Source organism: Phasianus colchicus, chromosome 3, assembly GCF_987193195.1.
Source record: "Phasianus colchicus chromosome 3, bPhaCol1.hap1.1, whole genome shotgun sequence".
Classification (NCBI taxonomy): Eukaryota; Metazoa; Chordata; class Aves; order Galliformes; family Phasianidae; genus Phasianus; species Phasianus colchicus.
Window position 1 is genome coordinate 63,863,187 of NC_143438.1, and position 26,192 is coordinate 63,889,378.

Below are 26,192 nucleotides of genomic sequence, written 5' to 3' on the forward strand. Positions count from 1 at the left end.
AACTGTTCTATAGTACAATTGGCTGTGTGTTTGAGGGGAAAAAAGGGGTCCAAAACTTTATGAATTAATCAAGATATCTAGGAGTACTGTAAGGGATGTGCCCTAGAACACTCTCCCTAGTTCAGAACCTCTGCACAGCAGTACAGTCTAAAGGAAAGTATATTCAGAGACCCTTTACGTGGTACCTACCAGTGACCATTTGCATAGATAGGTAGCACCCACTTGCTTTTTTCTCTTAAGTGTCAGCACAGGTACAGAGAAGCAGCTCATCACTGCCTTCCTTTCCATTGCTATGCTGCTGTCTTCAGACAAGGGGATTAAGCAGAACAGAAAAACACTCCACACCATAAACTTTGTTCCTGCTCATAAGTTCCCGACTTGTGAGTGGAACTTAGTACCAATCTGTGCCCCTGATGCAGCTGTATAAATTCTGACCAGGATAGAAACATACAGAACTGTTTAGAGTGTCCCAGGAGCCAGCCCTAGGCAATTCCCTCTTCAGCATACAATTCTATCTGCTGCTATGCCATCTGCTGCCAGGACAGCTACATCCTGTAGAAAGGTACTGAGAATTTAGGTTAGCAACCTAATATACAATTACAGCCTACTCTGTAGACCTTTGAGTGCTTGATTAGACGTAGTCCATAAAACTGCAAAACTGAAGACTAGAAAACAGAGAGACATTGGCCATAAGACTGTCAGCATGACCCTAGCACGGTCCTTTATGCATAGATGTGCACATCTATGGTACAGTCTTTAAACACATGCTCATTCCATTCTGAGCCATTGCCATTCACAAGATGAATATATAGAGAATAATAGCTCTTTCCCAAACTTCTCCTATAACAAACTCCAAGTTTAATGATAAAGAAAGTGAGAGGTTGTAAGGATGCTCTGTATACAGAGGAAGCAGCTAAGTAGACTGCTTTACCAAGGTTTATACCTCCAGGCTTGCCATCAGCATGGTGGCTGACTTTTAGCAAGATATTGAGCATCTTCATGCCTCATCTCCCTACCTGTAACACACGCTATCAGCTTTCTGGATAAAGCATTTGAGACATTGCTGAAAAGTGCTATGCAATAAACACGTCTCTCTTTCAAGAGACCACAGTTACACACCTCATACAACCTTTCCTTGTCAGTGGAAAGACTGAAAAAACTCCACACCTTTCAGTTTAAACAAATCAAAACATTCCTGCTCTTTGGATCACACCTGGAACTATTTATTACCAAGATCTGATCCTGTGATGGGATTAGTTCAGCCTCAGTATTACAGTAACTCCACTGTGGTTTCAGTCTTTTAACAGGGAATAAAAATACATACTTCTGGAGTTATGTTTCATATTAGATGGCGAGCGTATTTGTACGAGCCCTCATTTTCCCATTTAGCTTCAGAGGATCCCATTACAGACTTTTGTATGGTTATTTTCTATTTCTGCATTGGGTCAAGCTTTCCCCGGGGTACACTTCTAATTCATGGTCTTCTACATTATTATTACCCTTTTGACCTAAATGATTAGCCAAAGTTTGAGGCCCTGAGGGCCGTTCCTATTAGGAGGAGAAAATTATGAAGTCAAGAATCTTTTAGGCATATCTAGTTAAAAAAACAGCTCTGAAAACACCCACCCCCAACATCACTCCTTTTTCCTTTAATTCAGGAGATACACAACAATAAAAATTTCCTACCATCCCTTCTCGAAGCCTTTTCAGCCAGGATGCAGACCTGCATTCTCTTATGGGACTGTCATAGTACTTACCTAATTATTTCTTTCACTTTCTTATCCTTCCTTGACTTCTTTTGCTAAGTGTTTTTCTCTTGCTTCCTCTCTTTTACTTTCTCCTTGTCTTTGTCTTCCAGATATACCCAACTTCCAGGGAGATTAGTTTAACACTCAGTCATACCCTCCTTCTGCTTAGTTGAAAAGCCAGTTCATCCCCACACAGTGTTCTGTTTTGGAAGGTGAAATTAGGGCAGAGGCTGCTATTGTTTGTACTGCTACTAAAATTACCTTACCTGTTCCTTAAAAAAAGGGTGCAACACACACTAAATTCCACAATATTTCGCCCAAAGACACGTCACCAAAGCACATGAGATCCTTCTGGTTTGCCTGTGATGTCTCTCACCCAGCTGGCTCTGGGGTCTGCACCCAAACCAACATTTCTGTGGGTTGTGCCAGTGGTGTTGGCAAAGGAAACAGTCCTGTCCTCCCCCATCCTCACCTCCATCACTGCTTGCAGGAAAAACAGCTGCAAGAGCTCAAAGGAAGGAGTGGTATAGGGTCAGGAATGAGCAGCCAAGAGTGGGGGAAGGCGGGACGGCGCATTTGGCATTGGTGTCAGCACACCTGGCTTAAAGTATTCATCAAACTAGCCTTATCCACTGAAATCTCTGGGAGTTTTGGGCAAGCAAAAATGCTTGCAAAGGAGACAGCAGTAGCTGCTGGTTCTAATCAGAGAGAATTTGGATATGGACTACATGGAAAAGCTGTGAATTTTTAAATTATGACAGTTACACAGAGTGGGCTCAACTCTTTCTATCTGACATATTTAATGACCTATCAAAATGAATTGGAAAACATAACAGGAAACATGCTCACAATGAATCCTGCCGTGGTCTTGCCCTGACACAAGGTTTCCCTGGTATTTCACAGCCTTAGCATCTGGAACCCTTAAAAGCTTTAAGAATGTAGTCACCTCCAAAAGAACATTATGAAAGAGAAGCACAGTTTAAAGGGAGAATAAGTGACTTGCTCCACATTAATAGTGATGTTTGTGGCAAAGCCCTTATGCCCGCAGCCCCATCTCTGAGGCTGCCTGATCACAGAGCTCACCTCACAATGGGAGTTTAGCTACTATCTTCAAAGGGGAAAACCCCATGTGAGTAAGCTGTAAAAATATCTAGAAAGAAGCACTTCAGAGACTGCACTGCTATTCTTTTCTCTTGCAGACGCACATTGTCAAATAAATTGAAGGCATCAATTCTTCAGGAAAAACTCAGAGGATTCTCTGAACTACTTAAGCAACTGTGCTATGCCTATAGCCCCAAATAACACAAATATTAAAGCTGAAAAGCATAAAATCTATATTACCACATTAATCTCAAAAAGACATTTGGCTAATATAAAATTCAGCATCATCTTCATTGATGGTTCAGGGAAATAAAGTTGTAATAAATTGCTGCAAAGCAAAGTACTAATGATTGAGTGAGGCTATGCAATTAAGATATAACTTTTAAAATCACCTTTGAGGTTAAATGCAGAAGAATTATGAGTAAAAGGGCAATTAAATGCCAGACATTTCAATCTAAGGTCTTCTCATCAAAGATTCAGTTACCTAAATTGTTTTTCACTATTTCAGAAGAAGAGCTGGGTGTAACAATAATTCATCCCCTGCAAGAGGAAGTAAAGAATACTCTTTCAAACAAAAGCATTACCAGGCTATCAAAATCTTTACAAAGAAAAATAAACTAATCAAGATTGATCTACTAGGGCTCTCAAGTTCCCAAATTCCTAAATGTTAACATTAGGTTATAAAAGGGAAAGAAGTGTAAAATGTAGCCATTACTATCTTCACAGCACAACCTGAAGTAATATATATCTCAATGCAACGTGAGCTGCATGAGCAGCGTACTTGATATTTCTATAATCTGTAACTTTTTACATAATTTTGCATGCTGCATTTAAAAATAATTGGCCTCTGAAACACTTTAAGACTTATTTTGAAGGAGAAACATAGATTTATTTATGATCTGATCCTACAGACCCTTACACATCCGACTGACTTTAGCATATATAATGTCTCTGTTGAGTAAAGTTATTCAAATTTAAGTGTGTTCAGGATTGCAAACTCATTTCAAGTTTTCTTTGGGAAGCACATGAAAAATTGAGCATTTACTGACTGAAGAATTAAACTAGCTGAAAATTACATTTGTAAATGAACGCTACAAGAATATGCTTTGCACATTATTTAAAAGACTAACCTTTATCTACATTTCCTTCTTCTTTCCAGGTGATGATGTGCTACTACATATGTCTAAGGGAATATCAGAATGTTGTATTGTCACACTATTTTCCACCCAAATCTTCCAAGTTATACTAAAATCAGCAATATAATAAGTTGTCCTGTTTTGTGAAGATCTGTGCCTCTAATAATAGCAGAAAGAAAAAGAAAAAAAAAAAAGAATATAAGGAAACAAGGAAAAAGGAATATAAGAAAACAGATTCTCATCCTAAATAACTGTGACAAGATTGGGAATCTGCCTACTACTGAGCAGTAAGATTTAGACTACTATACTTGTATCATATAATTAAATAAAACCTTCACACAGTTTCCCTTGGGTAGAGAGAAAGAGAAGGAAGAAGTACATTTGACAAATGCTAGTCACATCACTTACTGCATGTCTGGAAAGACCTTAGAAGGCGTATCTATTCGAAAATAACTAAATAAATTCAAAATTCACACTGGTTTGTTGCAAGAGCTCACAGTTTTTATTTTAAACTAGGAGTGTGCTGTTTTGCTCTAAGCTAAAATAGTCTGCATAAGCTTCCTTTAAAACGTACAGTGAAAATGTGCTCTTAAGATATACAAGACAAAACTGAAGTTGAACCATGCACCTCAAATTAAAAATTTACATCCAGAGTGAATAAAGTTAGAGTTTGGAAAGATGGGAGGAAAAAAAAAAAAGTCTATTCCAATGTAGTGCTTTTTATTTTGTGCATAACGTACACATTTTTATTTTCTCCTCATTTACACCATTTAACCTACGGACACTGCTGCAATAGTACCACACAAGTTGGTTGATACATCAGTTTAAACAAGTCACATACTGCTGCCATTTGCATGGGCATCGGGGTAAAAACCAAGTTCTCGGACTCAAAACACTCCTAAGCACCCTCTCAGCACCTCTCCATCTTAACATTTCTGAGATACATGCACAGCTCTCCTGACACATGGAAAAGAGTGCAAATTGCCTGAGTATTCAGCATCGTAAAACACAGTCGCTGATATAAAAGCTGAAAATGTGCATACCAGCTTTTTATTGTGCGTTTACAGCCCCATTCAAGTTTATGAATAAAGTTTCATTAAGAGTTGAATTATTACGTATCAGGTACGCTGGCACTACATTAACACGAAACCAAAAGCCGGAACCAACTGCATTTCTACTTGCTGCTCACCATCGGACTTCTCCACATACATCTGCAATTTTTAAAAATTCCTCCCACTTCCACAACAACCTTCTGCTAATTTTCTTCGATTTTCTGCTCCACTAACTTAAAAGTCATTTCCTTAAGAAAACAGATGACAGACAACTTGAGTGACTGATGATATTGTGCCATCACTTTGTTTTTCTCTGAGGCCTTGGTTTAAGAGGATGGATGTTAGTGTAAATGACAGAAAGGGGAGCTTCGCATAGGATTTCACTTCTGTTCAAAGACAAGCTAATGCAACCTCACTGAGGTGCAATCAACTTGACAAATGGATGCTGTGCAGCCCTGTGCCTCCCACTGAAACCCGAGAGTCTGATTTACACAATATTCCCCCTGTAAACTGAAGGAAGACCAAATTCCAATCAGACTTAACGCTGCTTGGCTGTATAATGGGTTGATCAGATAATTCGTCCCATATAATGAAATCTGATAATAGTGGGAAAAAACACATCAGAGAGAATGGAATACATTAATGAACTTGTAAAAATACACTTAAGTCTTAACAGATTTAATAAACAGAAGAGAAACAGCTCAAACCGGGAGTCTTCATATGTGGTCAGCAGTTCTCGGGTTTAACAATGAAGCTGACCGAAAATACAGAGTTTCTATTTACAATTGACTACATTCACCACACCTTTTTTCAGATGGCCAGGAAAAGAAAAAAAAAAAAAGCATTTAAATATCAAAGTGAGCTTTGTAATATGTTTACATGTCTTGCCTTGTTCTGCTTCCCCCTCAAACTAAACTAATTCTATGATACAAGCTGTTTTCTCAGGGAAATGTGAGTCAGATAGAAATGTTTTCCTACCCAAGAAACAGCGTTTCATTTACTAACTGGAAAAAATAGGAAACATTTGCTTTCAGACTTTTAAGATTTTTAAGGGGTTGAAAAACAAAGACAATTCTGTTTCAAAACACTTTTTGCACAAGTTTGATGGTTGGCACAGAAGTTAACTGAATGTTTACGTTGGAAAAATGTCACAGAGATGTCTATTAAAGCCAGTATTTTTCGTGTCTCACAATAAACTACTCAGATTGTCATGTTTTCTGCAAATAAACATTCTGCCTTAGCAACTACAATTGCCATCAGAAGCCGTTCTCACACATATGTGAGCTAAGTAGTGCCGAATTTTAGGGTTTTATTTACTTTGCTGTTGTCACAAATAAAAGAAAAAGAAAAAAAAAAAAAAAAAAAAAAAGAAGTTATACAAACATCTCATGCTGAAGTGAATGGATTTCAACAGCTGCTGATTTGGTGACATGGAGAACCCCGGTGGAGATGTCCCGCTGAATTAACGTCTTGGAAATGTTAAAAAGAAACTTCAAACAGCCCTTGTTTAGCAGGCGGTCGAAGCTCGCTCTCTGTGGGGATCATGTGAAGACTAGCAGAGCAGTCACTCAGTCATGTATCAGCCTTGTCAATAGTTGCCTATTTTCTCAACAGGTGTCTCAATCACACGCCATAATCCTTTCCCCCCGTAGGCTTCTATTTAACAGAAATCACTATCACACATGACACTGTTTTCACTTAATGAGACGTATATTGATTTCTTAATAACTAATTCCTTCCTACCATCTCAGCCGAGTTTCGGTATGAACACTTCTCTCTCGCCCATCTGGACCAGCAGGGAAAGTGTGAGAACTGTAGCACAGGAGTGAGGACGCATTTAATCCTTTGTTATTGCAGCAGATAAGTACAGCAAACACCAAATGATCACTCTCTGTTCCGTCAGATAACTACGAAACCAAGCTGCTACGCTGAGCTGTGCATCACTATGCAGCAGTCGCTTGGTGCTAGGACAACAAAAAGCATCAGTGACATAAAAGAGCTTTCTGTAGGTAAAAATGTAGGGAAATTGTCTGTAGTAACTAAGATTTCAATAAATGCTTAAATAAAAATCCAGGTAGCCATTTTAAAAATACCTTTTTCCTAGCTAACGTACAACCATGAGTTTTTTGTAAATTCAATTCCTTCTTTAGATTTTGAAAATCTCGTTTGTTTTAGAAGTGACATACATATAACCAGAGAAGTAAATTACGTCCTAAGGGTAACAGCTATCAGGCTCCAGACAAAGGATGAGAATTCACAGGAAACTTTAAATTCCATATGGTTTTTAGCCTATAACAAAGTGCTTATCTGTAAGCTTAAAGCTATGCTTTTGGAGCTGTATCTGTTTTAAGCAACACAACAACCTTCTAACAAAAGGTTACAATATTTTTTTTTCAAACAAAAAGCAACAAGCCAGTAAATATTCAACAGCACTTCCTAAATTTACACAAATCAGATCTCTTACGATGTGCAGTAGAAACAAATATGTATCACCAAACTACTACTGGGCTTCTTGTTAGTTATGTTTACGAATATGACCCATATTTACGCCAAATGCGGACAATCTGAAATAACCTTTTTATTCTCAGGCCAGCCTCTTCCTCTATCGATGAAAGAAATACACTTGTAAAATAATGTAGGCAGGTTAGGAGCGGCATGTTTCACTTTCATAGTAACAGCTCTTGCAGAAACCACAGCTTCTGCATGAATCACAAATTAGACATAAAAAGAGATTTGCTGAAAAATCTATCAGCTTTGCTGATGCCTTTGCAGTGTTTTCAGATCATAAGCCTCCTTCTATCAGGCATAATAAACAAGTTCCCTAAGGACTTTTAACTCTCAAAACATAGCATACAATTTAATAATTTCCAAATACCTTTGAAATTCATGTCAACTGAAGTTAGAAAGGAAAACTGGTGCGGTTTGATCATTCCAGCTGTATGTCAAAATTCTTCCACATTGTTGGATAACATGAAAGTGCAGCACCAGTTCCTGTCACCCTCAATTTAAAAACTTTTGATGTACTACCTCTGAGCATGGAGTTGTTTAAGTACTATCTCTAACATCAGTAAACTGCATGTGCCACCTGCGCTGTGACTTGAATTACTGAAACACAACACTATACAATTAAAGAGAACATCTCGGATTTCAGCAGAAAAAACACTGCACTGAAGAAATTTATATAAAAAGAAAATATTTTAAACATATTTCAAATGTGAAATATAATTTGATTGCGTATCTGATGTATACACAGATTATTAATTTATATGAGATACACCACAGTGACAAGCTGTTTTAAGTACGTTGATAGATGCATATAATGCAGGCCAGATCTTGAAAATCCTACGTAACAGAGTGACTTTATGTACAAGTAATCCCTCTGAGTTAATTTTAACTACATGCATAAGTGCTCTGCAATCAGACATTTTAAGTTTTTGTAACCTCGATGAGAATAAACATATATATGTTACTTCCTACATTGCACAGACAGCTGGTGAATACATTTTCTGCTCTGAGGTAATCTGTAAGAACTTTGTCCTAATCAGAGATTTAATTTTACTTCATTTAAGACTGTAGAAGTATTTTGAAATAAGACTGGGTTAATAACTGACTTCACCAGGACTGCTAAGAGGTCTGCCACTTCCTCTGTGTTTGTAGACAGAAGACTTGCATTTTTATGGTTTATTTGGTCTGTAATGCTTGACACTATGTAAGGATATTAGGCAGAGAACATGTCAGACAATTATTTAAAGAACACAGATACACCCTCAGCAAATGCACGCTTTAACGACATTTGCTTATGAACCTCCCTGGGCACTGATTGATTGATTCTGAATAGGAGCCCAGCCTCACACAGTTCACATTCATCAAAAGCATCCTAATCATACCAGCATATTAACATTTTGAACTTTACTGCCAGCACTCAAGGAATGCAACTCATGAAATAATGAAATTTAGGGTAAATTGAATCTTGTTTGCCATATATAAAGACCTACTTTCAACACATGATACATTCTTGCTGCATTCTCAGCTTTCTTCCCAGCACAGACCAGGAATTAATAGAAAGGCAGCTATTTTGGAGTGCATCTATAATGCTGAGATACAAGCATTATAAAATTTTTCAACAGGTAATCACCAATGGTACAGACTGCACCTCACCCAGATACAGCTCATTTATTCCAGAAAAAAAACAAAAACAAAAACAAAAAAAACAAAGTAGAATAATAGATGGAAAAAACTGCACAAGCAAAAGAAGTGTAATGGTTACAACAGCAATTAAGACCCTTAGACATGCAGTCAGAACAATATCAAGAAAAGGAAAGTGCATTACCAATACAGACAGTGTTGATGTTCCAGAACTTGGCCATGTTAAGCTTTAAGCTTCCAAGTTTAAGTGTATTGACAGATTTGAATATTCTGAGCAAGCATTGGTAGAAGAAGGTGAGTATGTACAAGCTTCTTTGTACTATGAGACTAAAGAAACTTCAGCTATTCTGCTTGGGAGAGAAGGTGAGGAGGTAATCTCATAATGTACTGGCTTCACCTACGTTGAGAGATCTTCAGAGAGAGGTGCCAAAGATAACACAACTCAAAACAAGATCTTGTAAGAGGTTGATCAGACAAGCAGAAAGGTGAACATCTCCTATCAGCGTACAGAGCGAAGTGGTCTTGAGCCCTCACTTTCTTCTGCCATATAAGGAACGTAAGGGAAACTTTAGCTGCAAAATACGAAATTTTTGAAACAACAAGAGGAGGCTAGGGAGAATCTCCATCCCTTGTTGGATGCTCAGGGCAACTTGGTGACCAAGGATCAGGATAAGGCTGAGGTACTTAATGCCTTCTTTGCCTCAGTCTTTAATGGTAAGACTTCTTACTCCCTGGGAACACAACCCCCTGCGCTAGTAGATAGGTATGGGGAACAGAATAAGCTCTGCATGATCCATGATGAGATGGTTTTGGACCTGCTCTGAAAGCTGGATGCTCACAAGTCCAAGGGGCCGGATGGATTGCACCCTAGAGTGCTGAGGCAGTTGGCAGATGTTATTGCCAAGCCACTCTCCATCATTCTTCAGCAGTCCTGGCTAACTGGGGATGTCCCAACAGACTGCAGACTGGCAAATGTGACGCCCATCTTCAAAAAGGGCTGGAAAGATGATCCTGGTAGCTACAGACCTATCAGTCTCACCTCACTGTCTGGGAAGGTTATGGAACAGATAATCCCAGGTGCCATCACGGACCAGTTAAAGGTCAACCAGGAGATGAGACCCAGTCAGCATTGGTTTACAAATGGTAGATCCTGTCTGATAAAGCTGATTTCATTCTATGACAAGGTGACCCGCTTAGTGGATGAAGGTAAGGCTGTTGATGTGGTTTACCTGGACTTCAGTAAGGCCTTTGACACTGTCCCCCACACCATTCTTGTGGAAAAGCTGGCTGCCCACAGTTTGGATGGGTGTAAGCTCCACTGGGTGAAACACTGGCTGGATGGCTGGACCCAAAGAGTTGTGGTCAGTGGTGTTAAATCCAGTTGGCAGCTAGTCACGAGCAGTGTCCACCAGGGCTTGGTACTGGGGCTGCTTCTATTTTGCATCTTTATTAATGATCTTGATGAGGGGATTGAGTGCATCCTCAGTAAGTTTGCAGACAACACCACCTTGGGAGGGAGAGTTGATCTGCCTGAGGGGAAAAGGGCACTAGAGAGGGACCTGGATAGACTGGATCAATGGGCCAAGGCAAACTGCATGAGTTTCAATAGGGCCAAGTGTTGGGTCCTGCATTTTGGTCAAAACAACCCCAGGCAACCCTACAGGCTTGGGTAAAAGTGGCTGGAAAACTGTCTGATGGAAAGGGACCTTGGTGTACTGATGGACAGTCAGCTGAATATGAGCCAGCAGTGTGCCTAGGTGGCCAAGAAGGCCAATGGCATCCTGGCTTGTATCAGGAATGGAGTGATGAGCAGGACTAGGGAAGCCATCCTGCCCCTGTGCTCAGCACTGGTGAGGCCTCACCTTGAGTACTGTGTTCAGTTTTGGGCACCTCAGTACAGAAAGGACACTGAGGTGCTGGAGCAGGTCCAAAGAAGGGCAACAAGGCTTGTGAAGGGCCTGGAGAATATGCCCTATGAAGAGAGACTGAGGGAACTGGAGATGTTCAGTCTGTGGAAAAGGAGGCTGAGGGGAGAGACCTTACTGCTCTCTTCCAATATCTGAAAGGTGCTTACAGTGAGAATGGGGTTGGTCTCTTCTCACTGGTGACAGGTGACAAGATGAAGGGAAATGGCCTCAAGTTGCACCAGGGTAAGTTTAGGTTGGATATCAGGAAACACTTCTTTACAGAAAGGGTTGTTAGGCACTGGAATAGGCTCCCCAGGGAGGTGGCTGAGTCACCATCCCTGGATGTGTTTAAAAACCATTTGGATGTGGTGCTCAGGGACATGATTTAGCTGAGAGTTGTTAGCTAGAGTAGTATGGTTAGGTCATGGTTGGACTCGATGATCTTATGGTCTTTTCCAACCTGAGTGATTCCATGATTCTGTGATTCTATGATTGTCTTCTGCCATCAAAGCACTGGCATACTTGCACAGTCTGCTTCAACACCTGAAAGGACTTTTCTGGCTTCTTTGCACAATAGAAGCTAAAGGACATCCCTGGTTATACCTATCTTTGCTGGCAACTTGGCTTGCTTACCTTCTAATTCCTCCTTGAGCACAAGAACGTGATCAGGAACACACAAGTTCATACCAAGCACTCCAGAGGCTCATCCGATGAAGACCATCCCCAATAATATTGCACTCCTGCTCAATATGTCAGTGACATACACCTCCCTGATATTCTGAGCTGCTCCTTCTCTTTCAATTGTGAATTTGTACCCTTGAATAATATTTTAGAAGAGAGTCCTAGGAGAGAAGAGGCACTACCTAAAGGGAGGTCTACAAGACAGTATGGCTCTTCAAGACACAGCCCACTCAGGACAAGGGTTGTGATTTAATGTGATTGAACAATGATCTTTTACCTTTCTGTACTGTTCTCCATCACTGTTCCTAAAATTGAGACCATATTTTCCTCTTCAGTTACCACTGCCCTACAGGAGGCAACAGCCATACAAGCTCCAGTCACAATAACTTGTGAAAGAAAATAGAACAAATAGGTGTCCAAAATTCAAATCATTAATTATATCATAGAAATTGTTTATATGGCTAGAAACCTCAGTTTTTATGCAGTTTAGAGATTGAAAACTAACTGTAGGAACATCAGTTATACTGCTTGAGATGCTGTTTTATTCTCATGCACTTAGACAAGATCCTAGCCAAAACAATGTCTGAATACCAAACCCAGGCAATGCAGCTATAGTGGGTATTTTACTTCAGATCAACTTCCACTCACATCAGATGAACTTTCATTTTTGACAGTATGTACACTTGCACAGACCAATCATCAGGCAACCTTAATGGGACAACACATATGCAGATCTATAAAAATAGGAAAATGTGTATGGGATCAGGACATTTGGACAACAAAATAAAAAAAAGCAGATTTTCTTATCAACCCAGCAATGTGGCTACTCATCTGGTATCTTACAAAAAATATGGGTAAAAATGGGTAAAGCTCCTGCAAATGACAAAGCACAAAGCCTTTTAAAAGCTGTGGATGCTCTTTGCTTCTGGCTACCACAGGTTAAGGTATCTCTAGTCCAGAAATAGAAGGTGTACCCAGAATGCCAGCTTCAGTTTTTCTTTGGGGCTTTAATTTGTAATCCAGACTTCAGATCTCCCCTATTATTTTTGAAGCTTCAAGATTTACTTCAAACTTTACTACAACTATCCAGATATCAAGAGTGCCAATGTCCTGTTACATGTGGCACTGTCTACTCAGCTGCTGATGGAACACATCTTGCCTTAATACATCAACAAGTGGCAGCCCCAAGAATAATGTCTGGTAGGCTGCTATATATATTACTATTTAACACACTGTCATACCTTCTTTCATTAAAGAAGTCTTTCCAGCAAAAGAAATGTACATTTATTTTTAATCCTACATTTTATGTTAAAATGCTACCGATTTTTCTTTGATCAAAGGTCTTTGTCTCATCTAATTTTTGTCCAAAATCTTGCTTACTGAAGCCACCAGTTTACTCATTATTTTTCTTACTGTTTAGTCATAATCAGATACAAGATGTCCCTTAAGGTGTTTCCTAATTTTATCAAATTCCATAATTTTTCCAGCCAGTTCCGGTACCGTATCCCTCATTCCATCATTCATTTTGTCACATTTCCCAAGTCTTACTATAACTCAGAGCTTGTTATACTGCTGTATGCTCTACAGGTTATTTAAACATGAAGTGTTCTTGGCTTGTTATCCTAAAAGGCATATCATGTACACAGAAAATAAGCCGTTTCTGAAGTTAAGATTTGCTTTGTTCTTCTTCCTATCAGTGATTTGTTGATGTAACAAATAACTGTGACAATTGTATTTGGCCATTGACTTTAATGCAAGTTATTTTGTTTCTTTGATAAGTAAATAAAATACTGCTGTCTTTCAGAATCAGTGTAAGACGGAGGATGTATGCCTAAACATATTAAAATCTAGATTCATAAGGCAGATACAGTATGAGCTACAGTGTAGTAAAACAACCATTCTGCTAGCTGAAAAACTAAGATGTAACATATTGAAATGGAATCTGTTGAGGGTAAGGAATGGACTTTCATTGCTGTGCTGCTCAGCTGCTTCTTCAAGAAGCTTCTCTGGTCCTAAAAATGTGTTCATGCACTTCCCTCAAAAGTAAAAGTTACTTTCACAGAGCCGCTCCAGCCATTTTAAAGCTGTCAGCTTTTACTTTTCTTTTTCCCCTTTATTATATCTCTGTTAAAGTATTTGATAAAGAACAAATCTGAGTCCAAATTGCAGGGCTTCTTTAAAATTCTAAATTAGGTCCTTTACTAAATATTGGTCTTGTACCATTTAATCCTGAGAATCGCTCTGAACAGAGGAGAGACTCACAGATATCAGAAATAGGAAGGTTGCAGCCAAAATCTTATTTTTCAGTATGCTATATGTAACACTTTTACTGCAATTAAAAGCCACAGAAAATCAGAGTCCTTGAGGAAAGAGGATGGATTTACACACTTTCTGCCTACATTTGGCTCAGGTGTCACTCTGCCTAAATGGAAAAACACTTAAGTTAAAAGTAAAACTTCCCATTTTAAATGAAAATACTTACTGTCCCAAACACAATTTCCTTACACTCTACTAAACACAGACAGGGATGGCTAAAGGCTAGAAATCTTTAGGTTCTCCACTGATGCATTAACTAAACAAAAAAGACAACCTTACTTGTTTCAGAAAGCTTTATTAGAATAGGAATCTTTGAAGACAAACACAAAAGATTCTAATATGTTTAGATTTTATAATGTAAACAACTAATTTAATGCATCACTAGCAATATACAATAGTCGCCATCTTGCAACATGAATGCAAGTAAGAAACTGATGTAATCTGTGAGATATTTCAAAATAATTAATTTGAGAATAATAAAAAAAGAACTTTTATTGTGCAAACTCTCCCTGTTTGCCTTTTTTAAAAGGATCAGAAAACCAGAGCAGTTGAACCTTTGCTAAATGAAGGTAACAAGCAATCATTTGAACTGGCCTCTAAATTAAGAATGTGTAATTGCTTGAGAAAAGCTATTTGATCAAAAATGTTTCAAGTGTTAATTATCAGAAGAGTTCCAAAAAAATGCCACAAGATCCAGTTCATTTACATGAGGGCCAAAAACCTTTCAACTTTTTGCAGGTTTTCTCAAGGTAGTTTGACATGTCTACACTGTTGTGTAATATTTCCCAGCATGTTAGACTTCTGTGCTGGTATTTTTGTTCTGTAAGGACAAATCAGGCTTTAAGCATTCTGCAGTCAAGCCAACATTTGATTCCTTCTTTTTTCCTTCCTCAACTCCCTCTAAAACCTGTGTCTCTTTGCTTAACTATTATGCAGAAATTAGAAAATTATACCAAATACTCCTTTGTATTTTTTTTCCCCTCCTCTATTATATTCCTTACGATGAAACAAAGTTCTCTCACACACTGATCCCTGTTTAATTTTGATTCTGAAAGAACAATCCTGTTCTCCAGCACACTCCAAAATCCAGCCCTAGATCCTGCATTGATAAACCGAGGCACACTATGAAGGCCCACTTGTATGAGCAAAGCCTCATACAGGTCCTGCTGTCCCACTAAATGAATGACAGTGTATTAGTGCAACGCTTTACATTAGTGACAATGGGGTATTGAATCAAATATAACAGCATGGAAATCTCCTCAATTCATAATTTCACACAGCATGCTCTACTGGAAAAAAATTACTACCATTATTTACAACAACGCTGAAGTATGAAATACTTAGGGAGTAGTCTGAAATAGGACTGGCTTGCTGAATAGCCTGACATTTCGAAGTCATGGTTGAGCAGGCCTTTTATGATCTCAGAAAGCAGCTGGAATCTTTAAGCTGCTGGGAGGAGATGTGTATCAGTAATAGGTGTGCTTTTCATGTGAATAGTTGAGGCGTGACAGGTACAGGGACTGGGACTGCTCACAGCACCAGTGCCAGCAGCACACACAGTCCTGCCCTCAGCACCGGTCTTAGAGCAACGCTGACAGTGTAACAGATTTAGTAATAAATATGTGCCAAGATGGTCCCCTATAAATCCATGCAACTGGGTTTTAATTAATTCCTGACACAAATGTGACGCTTTTTTACCGTGTTGAGGAAAGGAAGCTTTCAATTTGTCTGCAGGTTATGCTCAGAGGAGTTACAGAAGGGAGGCTTCCTGGATGCTGCTGGGGAGTACAGAGACTAGCTGAATGTGTCTTACTACCTGAAATTGTCTTTGCAGCCAGTCCAGCAGCCCAGTGACCCATGTGGCAACTACCACCCATTTCTAGCAGTGGCAGGGAGGTTTGGCAATGCCGCCACCAGCTGGATGTGCGCTGCTTCCTGGGCCTTGCCTGGGGGCAAGCACATTCTGTCCTAAAAATACATACACTGGAAAAAACAGTTTTGCCTTGACCAAATCTGCTCCCAATCTTGGGATGTTATCTGTTATGCTTTCTTAGCTTTGGCCATTTCTGGCTAAAACAAAAATGCAAGATCATAGAATCACAGAATCATAGAATGGCCTGGGTTGAAAAGGGCCACAATGATCATCTAGTTTCAATCCACCTGCTATGTGCAGGGTCTCCAAACACTAGACCAGGCTGCTCAGAGCCACATCCAGCCTGGCCTTGAATGCCTCTAGGGATGGGGCATCCACAACCTCCTTGGGCAACCTGATTTGCCCAATAGCCTACAGGTAGGGACTGGACTATGGGAAATTGCACAAAAAAAAGTTATTCGATTTACAGCATCTGAATCCTTCTCAGTTTCCAGAACAGCACTCTAGCTGCTCTCTTGTAGGGTACTATGAAATGAGACTGCCCAAATTCTTCAGCTCACACAGCCCTGCTGACCACTGTGTTTAAACAGTGAGAGAAGAGACGGCCATGCCAGGGTTATTGCTTCACATGCCTATGACTACCTAACTCTCCTGCAATGTAGCATGAGGAGGCAACATGGATAGAATAAGACTTCCATCACCTGCATCTTGCATGAGTGCATGAACAACAGAGCCAGTAGGCAAAACAATTCATCATCTTTCCCACAATTTTTGTAAATCTCAGCCACTTTTCTAGTTTCACTACAAAAGCCCATGTACAAAATTAGTTATTGTTTTTGGCGAGGATAATTTTTTTCTTTATTTTGGACCAATTTGAACTATTTTTTGAGGGGATGAAGGATGAGACAGGAGATTTTGGACTGTAAAATCAATTATTTGTACAGCCGTAAGGATCTGTGAAAAACTAGGTCTCCCAGTCTCTTTAATGATGGGAAAGTGAAAGAGTGGATATAAAGAAATACGTATGAAATGTAAAGTTTAGCTTAAGAGTTCACTGTTTTGGTTTTGCTCGATATCTCCATTTTAGTGTTTATTATCTCTAGCACTGGATCCTTGAGAGAGTAAATTACTTGGAAGCACTGTTACATTTAGCATATGTGAAGGATCTCGCTGGAATGAGACATCAATATTAGAATTCAAGCAGTCTTTAATGCTACAAGACGGAGAAGATGAGTACACGAGAAGCTTCTGAGGATGCAGGAGCTCCTGCATTAAATGAGTATGACACACTTTTGATGCTTTAGAGAGAAGGCCAAACAGTGACTCTTTTCTTCCTATCTCAAACAGGTGAATGTTCTCACTGGATGATTCTGCATTACAAAAAACTGCACATGAAATGAATTTGGTAGTCAAGAGAAAATTGTTGTATTATGTTAAAGGGGCTCTACTAAAGAATGGAAACATCTTTTTCCCTGGAAATGTCTGACAGTTTCTCTCTCTAATCAGGACACTGACTGCAACAGTAGAAAAAGATTAAATCATTTTCTTGGGTAAATCATTAGGAATCAAGATGGGAAAATCTTCAGATCTTTCTCTTCGAGGCATTTCTGCTGAAGAATACAAAAAACTATTCAAGGAAGTAAGCAGGATGCTGTTGCACAACTTTGTAGGAATTGAATTTAATCTTGGTGCTCCTGAACAAAACTCCCGAACTTCCACATGCTCCGCAGCGATCCAGATCTTTCATGCACCAATTCATGCCACAAGTTGTATAGCTAGGAGAGTAACTTCAGAACTCAACTTCAAATGGGACAGGAGTTTGCCACAATCTGCACAAAGCATGTATGCATGACTACTTTCACACTCTTTCCAATACTTGACTATTCCTTTGTTCTCCCAGTAATCCTGTCCCTGCCCAAAATATAAACAAGTTTGCCTAAAAGACTGAGAAAAGTGCTTTAGCACTACAGACATGGGCCAAACTACATACAGATGAGTGCTTAAGCTCTGTAGACACAGATAACAAGAGTTGGCTGGCAGTGGGAAGGTGGTGCTGGAAAAGAATCTAAGTTTACAGAAGTTATACTAGCCCACACCAGGGCCGGTTATAGAATGTAGGCCTATCTTAAAAAGGAAAAATTTTTAAAACTCTGAGCAGTCACTTACTGTACCAATGGGACCAAATGAAACCAGTGACAGAAGGGAGTGGTCTGTTTTTCTATCCTGATGTCTTTCACAGTATATAAGCATGACTATTCCCCCACAATTATTTATAAAAGCCAACCTCCTCCATTTCTCTATTGTCAGAAGATTAATGACATTCTGGCCTCTTTGAAATGAAGGGGTATAGGATATCACATTCAGTTCCTACTTGCACTGTGTAGGTCCAGTTGTATGATGACTACTCAGACAAAAAGCTCAGAAACTCTGTAGCACTTGAATGCATAATGCCAGCCATGTCATGTTATTTTAAGAGGAGTGAGAAAGCTAGGTGGCAAACACAATTTTGGCAAAAGCACAATTCTTCAGATGCAACATGTGCAAACCATTATTTTGTCTTGTAGAAGTATTAAGGAAATGTATGATGAAATGCCAATTATATAATTAGTGTGTTAAGCAATTTATTTGAACGACAAGTGATTAAAAACATATCAGCAAACAGATATGGCATTACTTTGATTAGAGTGTGAAAAATAACTCTGGCAAGTACAGTGTAGGTAATAAAGTAGTGTGTATATTTTCCTAGTACCAGTCTAAAATGGAAGTGCCTTTAAAATAGGCAACTGGGTTTTGACTGAGCATTAGCTTTAATTCAAAAGGCTTGGAAAACTTTACCAGACCTAGGAACTGAAATGAATATGGCTATTAGACTGAAAATGCTGCTCATTAGAGATCAAGATGAAAGATGAGATGTTGTCAATCCCAACTGCACGACAAACTACTAGAGGGGTCTACTTTCACTTCATCTTGGGCTCCATCTCCACAAACTTGTGCCTAGTGGGACACTGCCTATCCATTTTTAACTACCGAGTAGAAGAACTGCTAGGGAAAAAGCTGTTAGATTTCTTGATACTGCAAATGGGCTGAATATCCTGCTGCAGTGTGACAAAGCAGAAAACAGACACTTTCAGCTTTCCCAAGTTTCTCCAACACCTTTATCTTCTTGCCTTCCCAAACAGCAATAGCAGAAGCAAAACAAATCAAGATTTTTCATTTCACAATTGGCCCGATGAGCCTAAAGTAACAGTAAAACTAAATAAACTAGAAACACATTACAAAGGATAGCAAGCAGCTGGTCCTTGGAACGCTGGTTCACTGCATGTTGTTAATGCCTTTCTTTTCATTTCCACATGTTGCACTGCACTGAAAGCCCACTTAGGTATTTTAATACAAGCAACAACTAAGGGTGCAGATCCAAAGCAGCTAAAATTCTCTAGGTTATGAGCTTGAGGTTAGAGATGCGATGATCACGCTCTTTCTCCTTCCATGTGCATTCCTGTTCTTTATGCCAGATCATGCTACTGAACAGGGAACAGGTTCAAGGATGCTAAATAAGCCAAACATTTATACAATAAAATCAACTTTCTACAGACTTAATTTTTGCCACACCCTCTTCAAGTGACATTTTACAAGATAAGAAGTTGATCTACTGGCTGGCTGCTGTGAATAGTGCATGCCACCCAATCCCAACTTATTTGTCGTATCTGGTCTGTCCTGATGTCTCCCTCATTTTGGCTCAGGTACTCCTCTCACTCTCAGTGGGCCAGTTCAACTCAGCAGGCTAAAAATTTGAGTTACTTTTTACAAGCTCAGTGGTTTAGGAAACAGAAGAGTCAACAGCCAGGACTGGAGATGAAGTCAAGGGAAGGAAACAGTCAAGGTGAAGACTCCCACTTTGGAGATACTCAAAGGCTGACTGGACATGGGCCTGGGCATCTTGCTCTGGATGCCTCTGTTTGAGCATAATTTGGATCAGTTGGATGTGGAAGGCCCTGTGAGCCTCAGTTATTCTGTGATTCTGTGAATCTTGCTACTGTTGTGAAACTTCATCTATAGTTGTCACATGGATACCTCATGATATTTTTTTTAACAGAGTAGGAAACAGACCCCAAAATACAGGCAGTTGTCATCATTTACATGACAAACATGTGAGCTACCCGCAGTCTACAACAGTAGCATTTTATATCCCACTGACATTACTGTGTAAACAAATATACCTACTCAGAGCACTGAAAATTCTTGTTCTGCATCTTCAGTGAGAGGCTTTCACGTTAGGATGCTGCTCAAGGAGCCCCAAATGAGAGCACTGAAAGGGTCTGGGAGACAGCAGTGTCTTGGTTTACATTTTGTTCCCATTTGGCAGTTAATTAGTAACTCACTTTTGGAAAATGAAAGATTACACATTCTGAACAAATACAGACGTTTGATCTCAGGCTCATCAAGGAAAACTTCAGCTGCTGCCAGGGAAAAGCAAATGTTCTGTCACGTACATCCAGAGTGAGTTAATGTGAAACAGAAGATGAAGGCTACGGAGACAGCGTACTAATGCAGTTGTGCAGTTGTGAGGAGCACAGCAGACAAGGAAGAAAGTACAAAATAGCAGACAACAACCTGGTGAGCCTAAACTAAACCTGCTGGGATGACTCCTGACTGCAATGTCAGCCTTAAGAGGTGCAAGTTTCCCAACACAGTGATAGAGGAGCGAAGTTTGGTGCTATACATCAAAAGCAGTTTAGATTTCTGTCACAAGCAAACTGCCTCCTTGAGAGCACCAGGTGCTCAGCTCTGGCCATGCCCTGAAGGTTATGGAGCTGTCAGGGAAATGGCAGCAGCCAGCCAGCTCACACCAGCACAGCCGCAGCCTCGGCTGCAGGAGGTGGTTTCACAAGAGCAGGTAGGAGCCCTCGTAGTGAAGGGGCTGTGACAGAATCACCCAGCCCTGGGAAAATGACTAGAAGTTTTCTGTGAGTCATACTAAACCCTTCTCATTTTATGGAGGAAATCACCCCAGAGAGATGAACACTGAATTGACAGTCAGTAAAGCAGAAATTAGTCAACAATGGGAACATACAATACCAGTTGAAAGAATAAATACTTGTATTTTTTAAAGAAAATCCTAGCATTTTCTCTCTCTCTCTCTTTTTTTTTTTTTTTTTTTTTGCTATGTCCAGGATAAAAAATGTCTACTGAGAAGTAAATCTGAACATCTAGAAAACACTAATTTCAGTCCAGACTGAAATTCATTTCAAGCAGGAATTAATACAGTATCTAGTAAAACAATCTTAAAACAATCTGTTTTTTTTTTTTTTTTTTCCTTTTTCTTTTCTGATGTGGATGGTTACAGCACTGGATGAATTCCCATCTTCTATATCATCACTGACTGCACCATTAATCTTTCATGCTTGTTTTTCTCACAGGTTAGTCAGTGACTCCAGCTGACGTAACTACCCTTGATGATGTTCCTAAGCATGCTCTGCAAACTCAGAGCATAGAAAAAGAGATGTGGACCTCCATATGTATTAAGTATTTGCTATTACAACAAATTCTCCTTATGCCTTGTCCTAAGTTTTAATGTCCCAAGCCTGTCAGCCATCCCCAAGGCCTTCTGTCCCCAGAGAACTACTGCCACCTCGCCAGGAGCTGCTCACCTTTGGGTATCACCATAAGGCCTTAACCTTGCCCAGGAATATCTGTCTGCAGGCCAACGGTGACAGTTTCCTACATAGCACCTTTCATTTCATTGTTTGCTACTGCTGTCTTTCCAGGTTCTCACCAGCAGTTTTTGAAAGAGCTCCGTGCAGCAGCATCCTTTCAGCACAGCCTCCCCATCCCTGCTAGGCTGTCTCACCAAGTCTGTCTCATCCATAGGTCTTCCACTCCTATTTTTGCCCCTGCTTATTTTTTTTCTCCAGCTATATGATTATATATGTGATAGATATATAACATTATATATATAACATTACCAAATTGTTACCTGCCCTAACAAATAAGTGTTCTATCTTATGCATTGCAATGTGTAGGAGAGTTCAGAAAACATGATTTAACGTACAACTTATGCAATGAATACAATTAAGATGGTATGGATTCAAGATTTGACCATAAAAGATAAATTTTCTTTCCTTTAACAGCACATGTCAGAGAGATTACTGGCTGAGGCAGAAGTTAGTAACAAATAGGTAGCACTGCCAGTTTCAAAAAACAAGCAGACGTTCACGTCTCCGAAATCATGAAAAAGTATTAAAATAATGAGAATTTTTTTAAAAAAAACATTGGTCTTCAAGCTGCTTTTTAAAATCTATGTAGAGAACTGGTGATCTCACAATGAACATCAAGTTATCTGGGGGTTAAAAACTCAGCTGTAATGGCAGAGTATTCTACGCCAAGCTTTCAAAATCTCAGAATGGGCTTAACCTGTTTTCTCTATTACCAGGATGGACTTTTAAAAATTATTTCATTTTAAAACAAATGTTCATACTTTCCATTTGTTTGCTTCTCTACAAGCCTTAAGATTTCACCAAAGATATCCCTTTTTTCAGGATTTTCTTCACAGTTATGGGAAGCACAGGGGTATTTACACTCCCGAGGCCCTACATTCAGAGATGAAACACTGAGAAAAGCACCAACCATTACAAAGTCACAAAAGACAGTAAATACTAATTGCAAGTTTGCAAAATAGATGTGCAGATATGGAAGCTGTGCAAAATGAAGTTGAAGCACCACTTTTATACTTAAACTATGTTAATTCTGACTTCTTGTATTGCACAAATCATCAAATTTACCTACATACCATTATAACAAGTCCTGTAATTGATACTGAGTGGAGAACATCTCTAGAAACTTGTGGTACTTACTACAAGTGGTGACTATTTTAAGTAAAAGTAGCTTGTAGCTGAGTTCTAGTGGGGAAAACAAAACAAAACAAAAAACAAAAACAAACCAAAAGCCACCTAAATAATAGTGGCCATTAAGGAAAGAGAAATTTAGAAGGATGCATTTAGATACTGCACGACAGAATAGAAAAAGAAATAACTCATGAAAAAATATTCTAAAAATCATGAAGTTTCTGCTGTGGAAGTTGGCATACATGAATGCAAAACCCAACAAAACAGACTTGACTACAGTTACACTGAAGAAATGTTGTTCTTTTTTCTTACTGTTTGCCAAAAGAAAAATGAAAAAATAGTGATAGCTTTGAAAATACTGCTACATAACCAAATGAAATGTGTTCTGTCAGACAGATGTTCGGAATACACACTTATTAACGTACCAGTATGAACAATTTGTTACAATCTGAAATTGCTCAAATGATGAAGCATTTGGAACAACAACAACAAAAAATTACTCCTATCAAACACAGAATCTAAAACAGCCTAAGGAATGAAAAGACAAATTTCCTACCATGAATAGGAAAAGAGCAAGTGACTTTGAAAAGTGCTGTGTCAAGACTTGGTAAATTTGAAACATCAAGGTAATACACTTACATAGGATTGCAGCAACACTGGGATCTGTTAGGTACAAATCTCCCACTGGATGTGAGAAGTGAGTTTCCTATGCTACAAAAAGCAATTCAGCCTCAAAAGTAGACTAAAGTACTATTGGAAACCTGATTTTCTTATTTTTACTTCTTTTTTTTTGATCAAGGTATTTGGTCAGCTGTAGCCTTTTTGCCACAACATAATGACAATTCTGGTATACATTTGTCTTATCAGACACACTCACATAACAGATTCTACCACTTTCTCACAGTGAAACAATTCCAATCTTATTGAGACAGTTTTCCACTAAAAGCAAAATAAAACAAACCAACCAATCAAACAAACCAACAAAAAACACCAACTGAATTTAGAGAATTGATATTTTACATTTAACACGAGTATAATTATTATCTTCATATACACAGAAAGAGACAGATCCTTAAATTAAACTGTGCCAGGCTTCATAGCTGCTCAAAGCCCACAAATCACACATCTCCACTGAAATTAGAGGTGTCCAGGTGAGTAGCCTACCTGAATTACTATACAATGCAAAATAGATGATGCAGAAATAGCAACTGATTTAAAGAAGAGTTTCCAGTTTTATAGTAGTATATGGCTACCTTGCATTTATTCCATCTGAAACTTCAAAATGAGGACAACTCAGTTTAACAGCGTACAGCAGTTCTGCTTCTTATATTTATAAAAATAGGGGTATCACATAAGCCTGCTGCAAGTGAAGTTGTAGGAAAAAAAAAAGTAAAAAGTAAAATCATACCAAATCACATAGAAATTAAAAAGAAATGGGAACTTTTTTATCACTCCATTACGAGATCCAGTTCCATCACTAATTAATTCCAGTGCCTGGCCAACACACTATGTAGGTTCTGTTTGCTTATTACTATTTCTCTGCTTACTTAGATGATGGCAAATAATGCTTCAACCCAGTCCTGCCATTCCCCATATAAAACTAAAGCTGTCAGTGGCATCTTTCTTCCCCCAAAAGTGGGACGCCTTTCGCATCCAGAAAGGGGATGAGCAGAACTTTGTGCCTCCTGACCAGCATGTGGGTCTCTTTTGTGACCCATGAATTGCCCGCCGGCTTTGAGATGATTATCTTCTTCTGCTCCCAGCTCAGATGAAATCCTTGCACAAACGATGTGGGTTCAGTAATGCAACAACCACCCCATCATGCAATGACAAACCATTTTTCTCTGTTTTTTAAAAGCTATGTGGAAAATTACATAACTAAAAGAAACGATGAAGGAACATTACTTGAACTGCAAACTGAAGCAAAATTAGGAAATTCTAGCTTCATAATGGCCCAAACAGACTTAATTCTACCCACTTGTGTACAGCCAATAATATAATATTTAGCTATATTTTTTTAATGCAGTTTCTCTCCTCCCAGAAGCATGTCCTGTTTTTAGCACTGAATGGGTACCCTGGGATCAAACTAATGCTGCACATAATCTGGAATTTCCTAATATCTAGGTGCTTAACTTTTCAAGCTCAGTAACACTTTTTCATTTAGACTTCTTAAATATATAATTATTTAGATGACTTAAACGTACTTTTTGCTTACAAAGTCTTTTTCTGTTTACATATCATGCTCTAGCCTAAATAAATGCTAAGACAAAGGCCAAGCTGGCTGGTAGCCCAGAATGTAGTTGTTAGCAAGTTGACAGGGACCACCTTATACTCATGGAAATGTCTAAATATTGTATTTGAGACATAAGTAAATTTTAAAAGGCGATCTTTACTGAAAGAAAAACTGAGCGGATTTAGAACAGCATAAACAAGTTGCTGGATGAAATGAGGACTCAATGGAACACGTCTGTCGAAGTCGTCTGACTTACCCCAGCTCTCCATTACTGTAAAACACCAAACACTTAAGGACAGGAAGTATCCTCATGTTACCATGTAAATAACTAATGGGCTCAGTTTATGTTAACAACTAACTCAGAGACTTCCAATTAAAACAAAACAAAATAAGAAAAAAAAAAACCAACAAAAAAACAAACCATCAATCTAAAATAAGGCTAAGTGTCTGAACTTTTTTCCCAAAGGTAACTAATTCTCATAATTCTTCAGGTGACTTCCCTTTTCTTGCACAGATTCTGATTAAATGTATGGTAAATGTGAGCATAGTGCAATTTTAAGATGGTCTGCAAAGACAAATAAAAATGGTACTTTTTCCAATCTACTAAATATCTAAAAGGTGCAAGGTGCAGCTTAAAATTTTCTTGTACTTGTTTCCTTTTTCCTTCGAAAATTTGTGGAGTATCAGTGTCTTGTCTTGTTCTTACACATAAGAGCATTGGAGGACGAAAGGAGTAGAATGGAAGTCCCCCTCAGTTCCCATCGGAAGCAGTAGGGTGATGGGTAACATTTTTTTCTCTTGGCTGTTCGCCCGAAGCTTGAATTAAACATTTTAACAATAGCCAAACAAAATGGGAGTTTTAAACAGCCTGACTGAAAATCCCTTTTCCCTCTCAAATGACAGTTTCTTGTGACAGATGATGGCTAAAGATGATGGCTTCACCTCTTTGTTTTCCCAGCTACTCACAATCTTGCAGTAAAAATAAGATAGACAAGAAGTGATACATATTTAAAATAAAACAAGACCCTTGCAGAAACCTTACACCTGACTACAAAAACAAAGCAAGTTCTTCAGGCTTTCCTAATATGTCTTAAGAATCTGTAAAAGGGAACATAGTTCTGCCTCCTTTTCAGGAATTCTTTAGAGATTCAGGATTT

At 38.9% G+C, this 26,192-nt stretch overlaps 1 protein-coding gene across 9 annotated transcripts in view; it reads right to left on the reverse strand.

The window, feature by feature from the left end:
- Window positions 1–26,192, reverse strand: part of STAU2 (staufen double-stranded RNA binding protein 2) — a 165,912-nt gene that overhangs the window by 38,581 nt on the left and 101,139 nt on the right. Inside the window, exon 14 of one of the 9 annotated variants that reach the window (XM_090137723.1) lies at window positions 14,367–25,306. The exons of the other annotated variants lie outside the window; for them this stretch is intronic. Within the exon in view, the coding sequence (XP_089993849.1) occupies window positions 25,304–25,306 (3 nt within the window). The 3' untranslated portion in view covers window positions 14,367–25,303. Of the gene's footprint in view, window positions 1–14,366; window positions 25,307–26,192 lie in introns of those variants that run through there. 9 annotated transcript variants of the gene reach the window in all.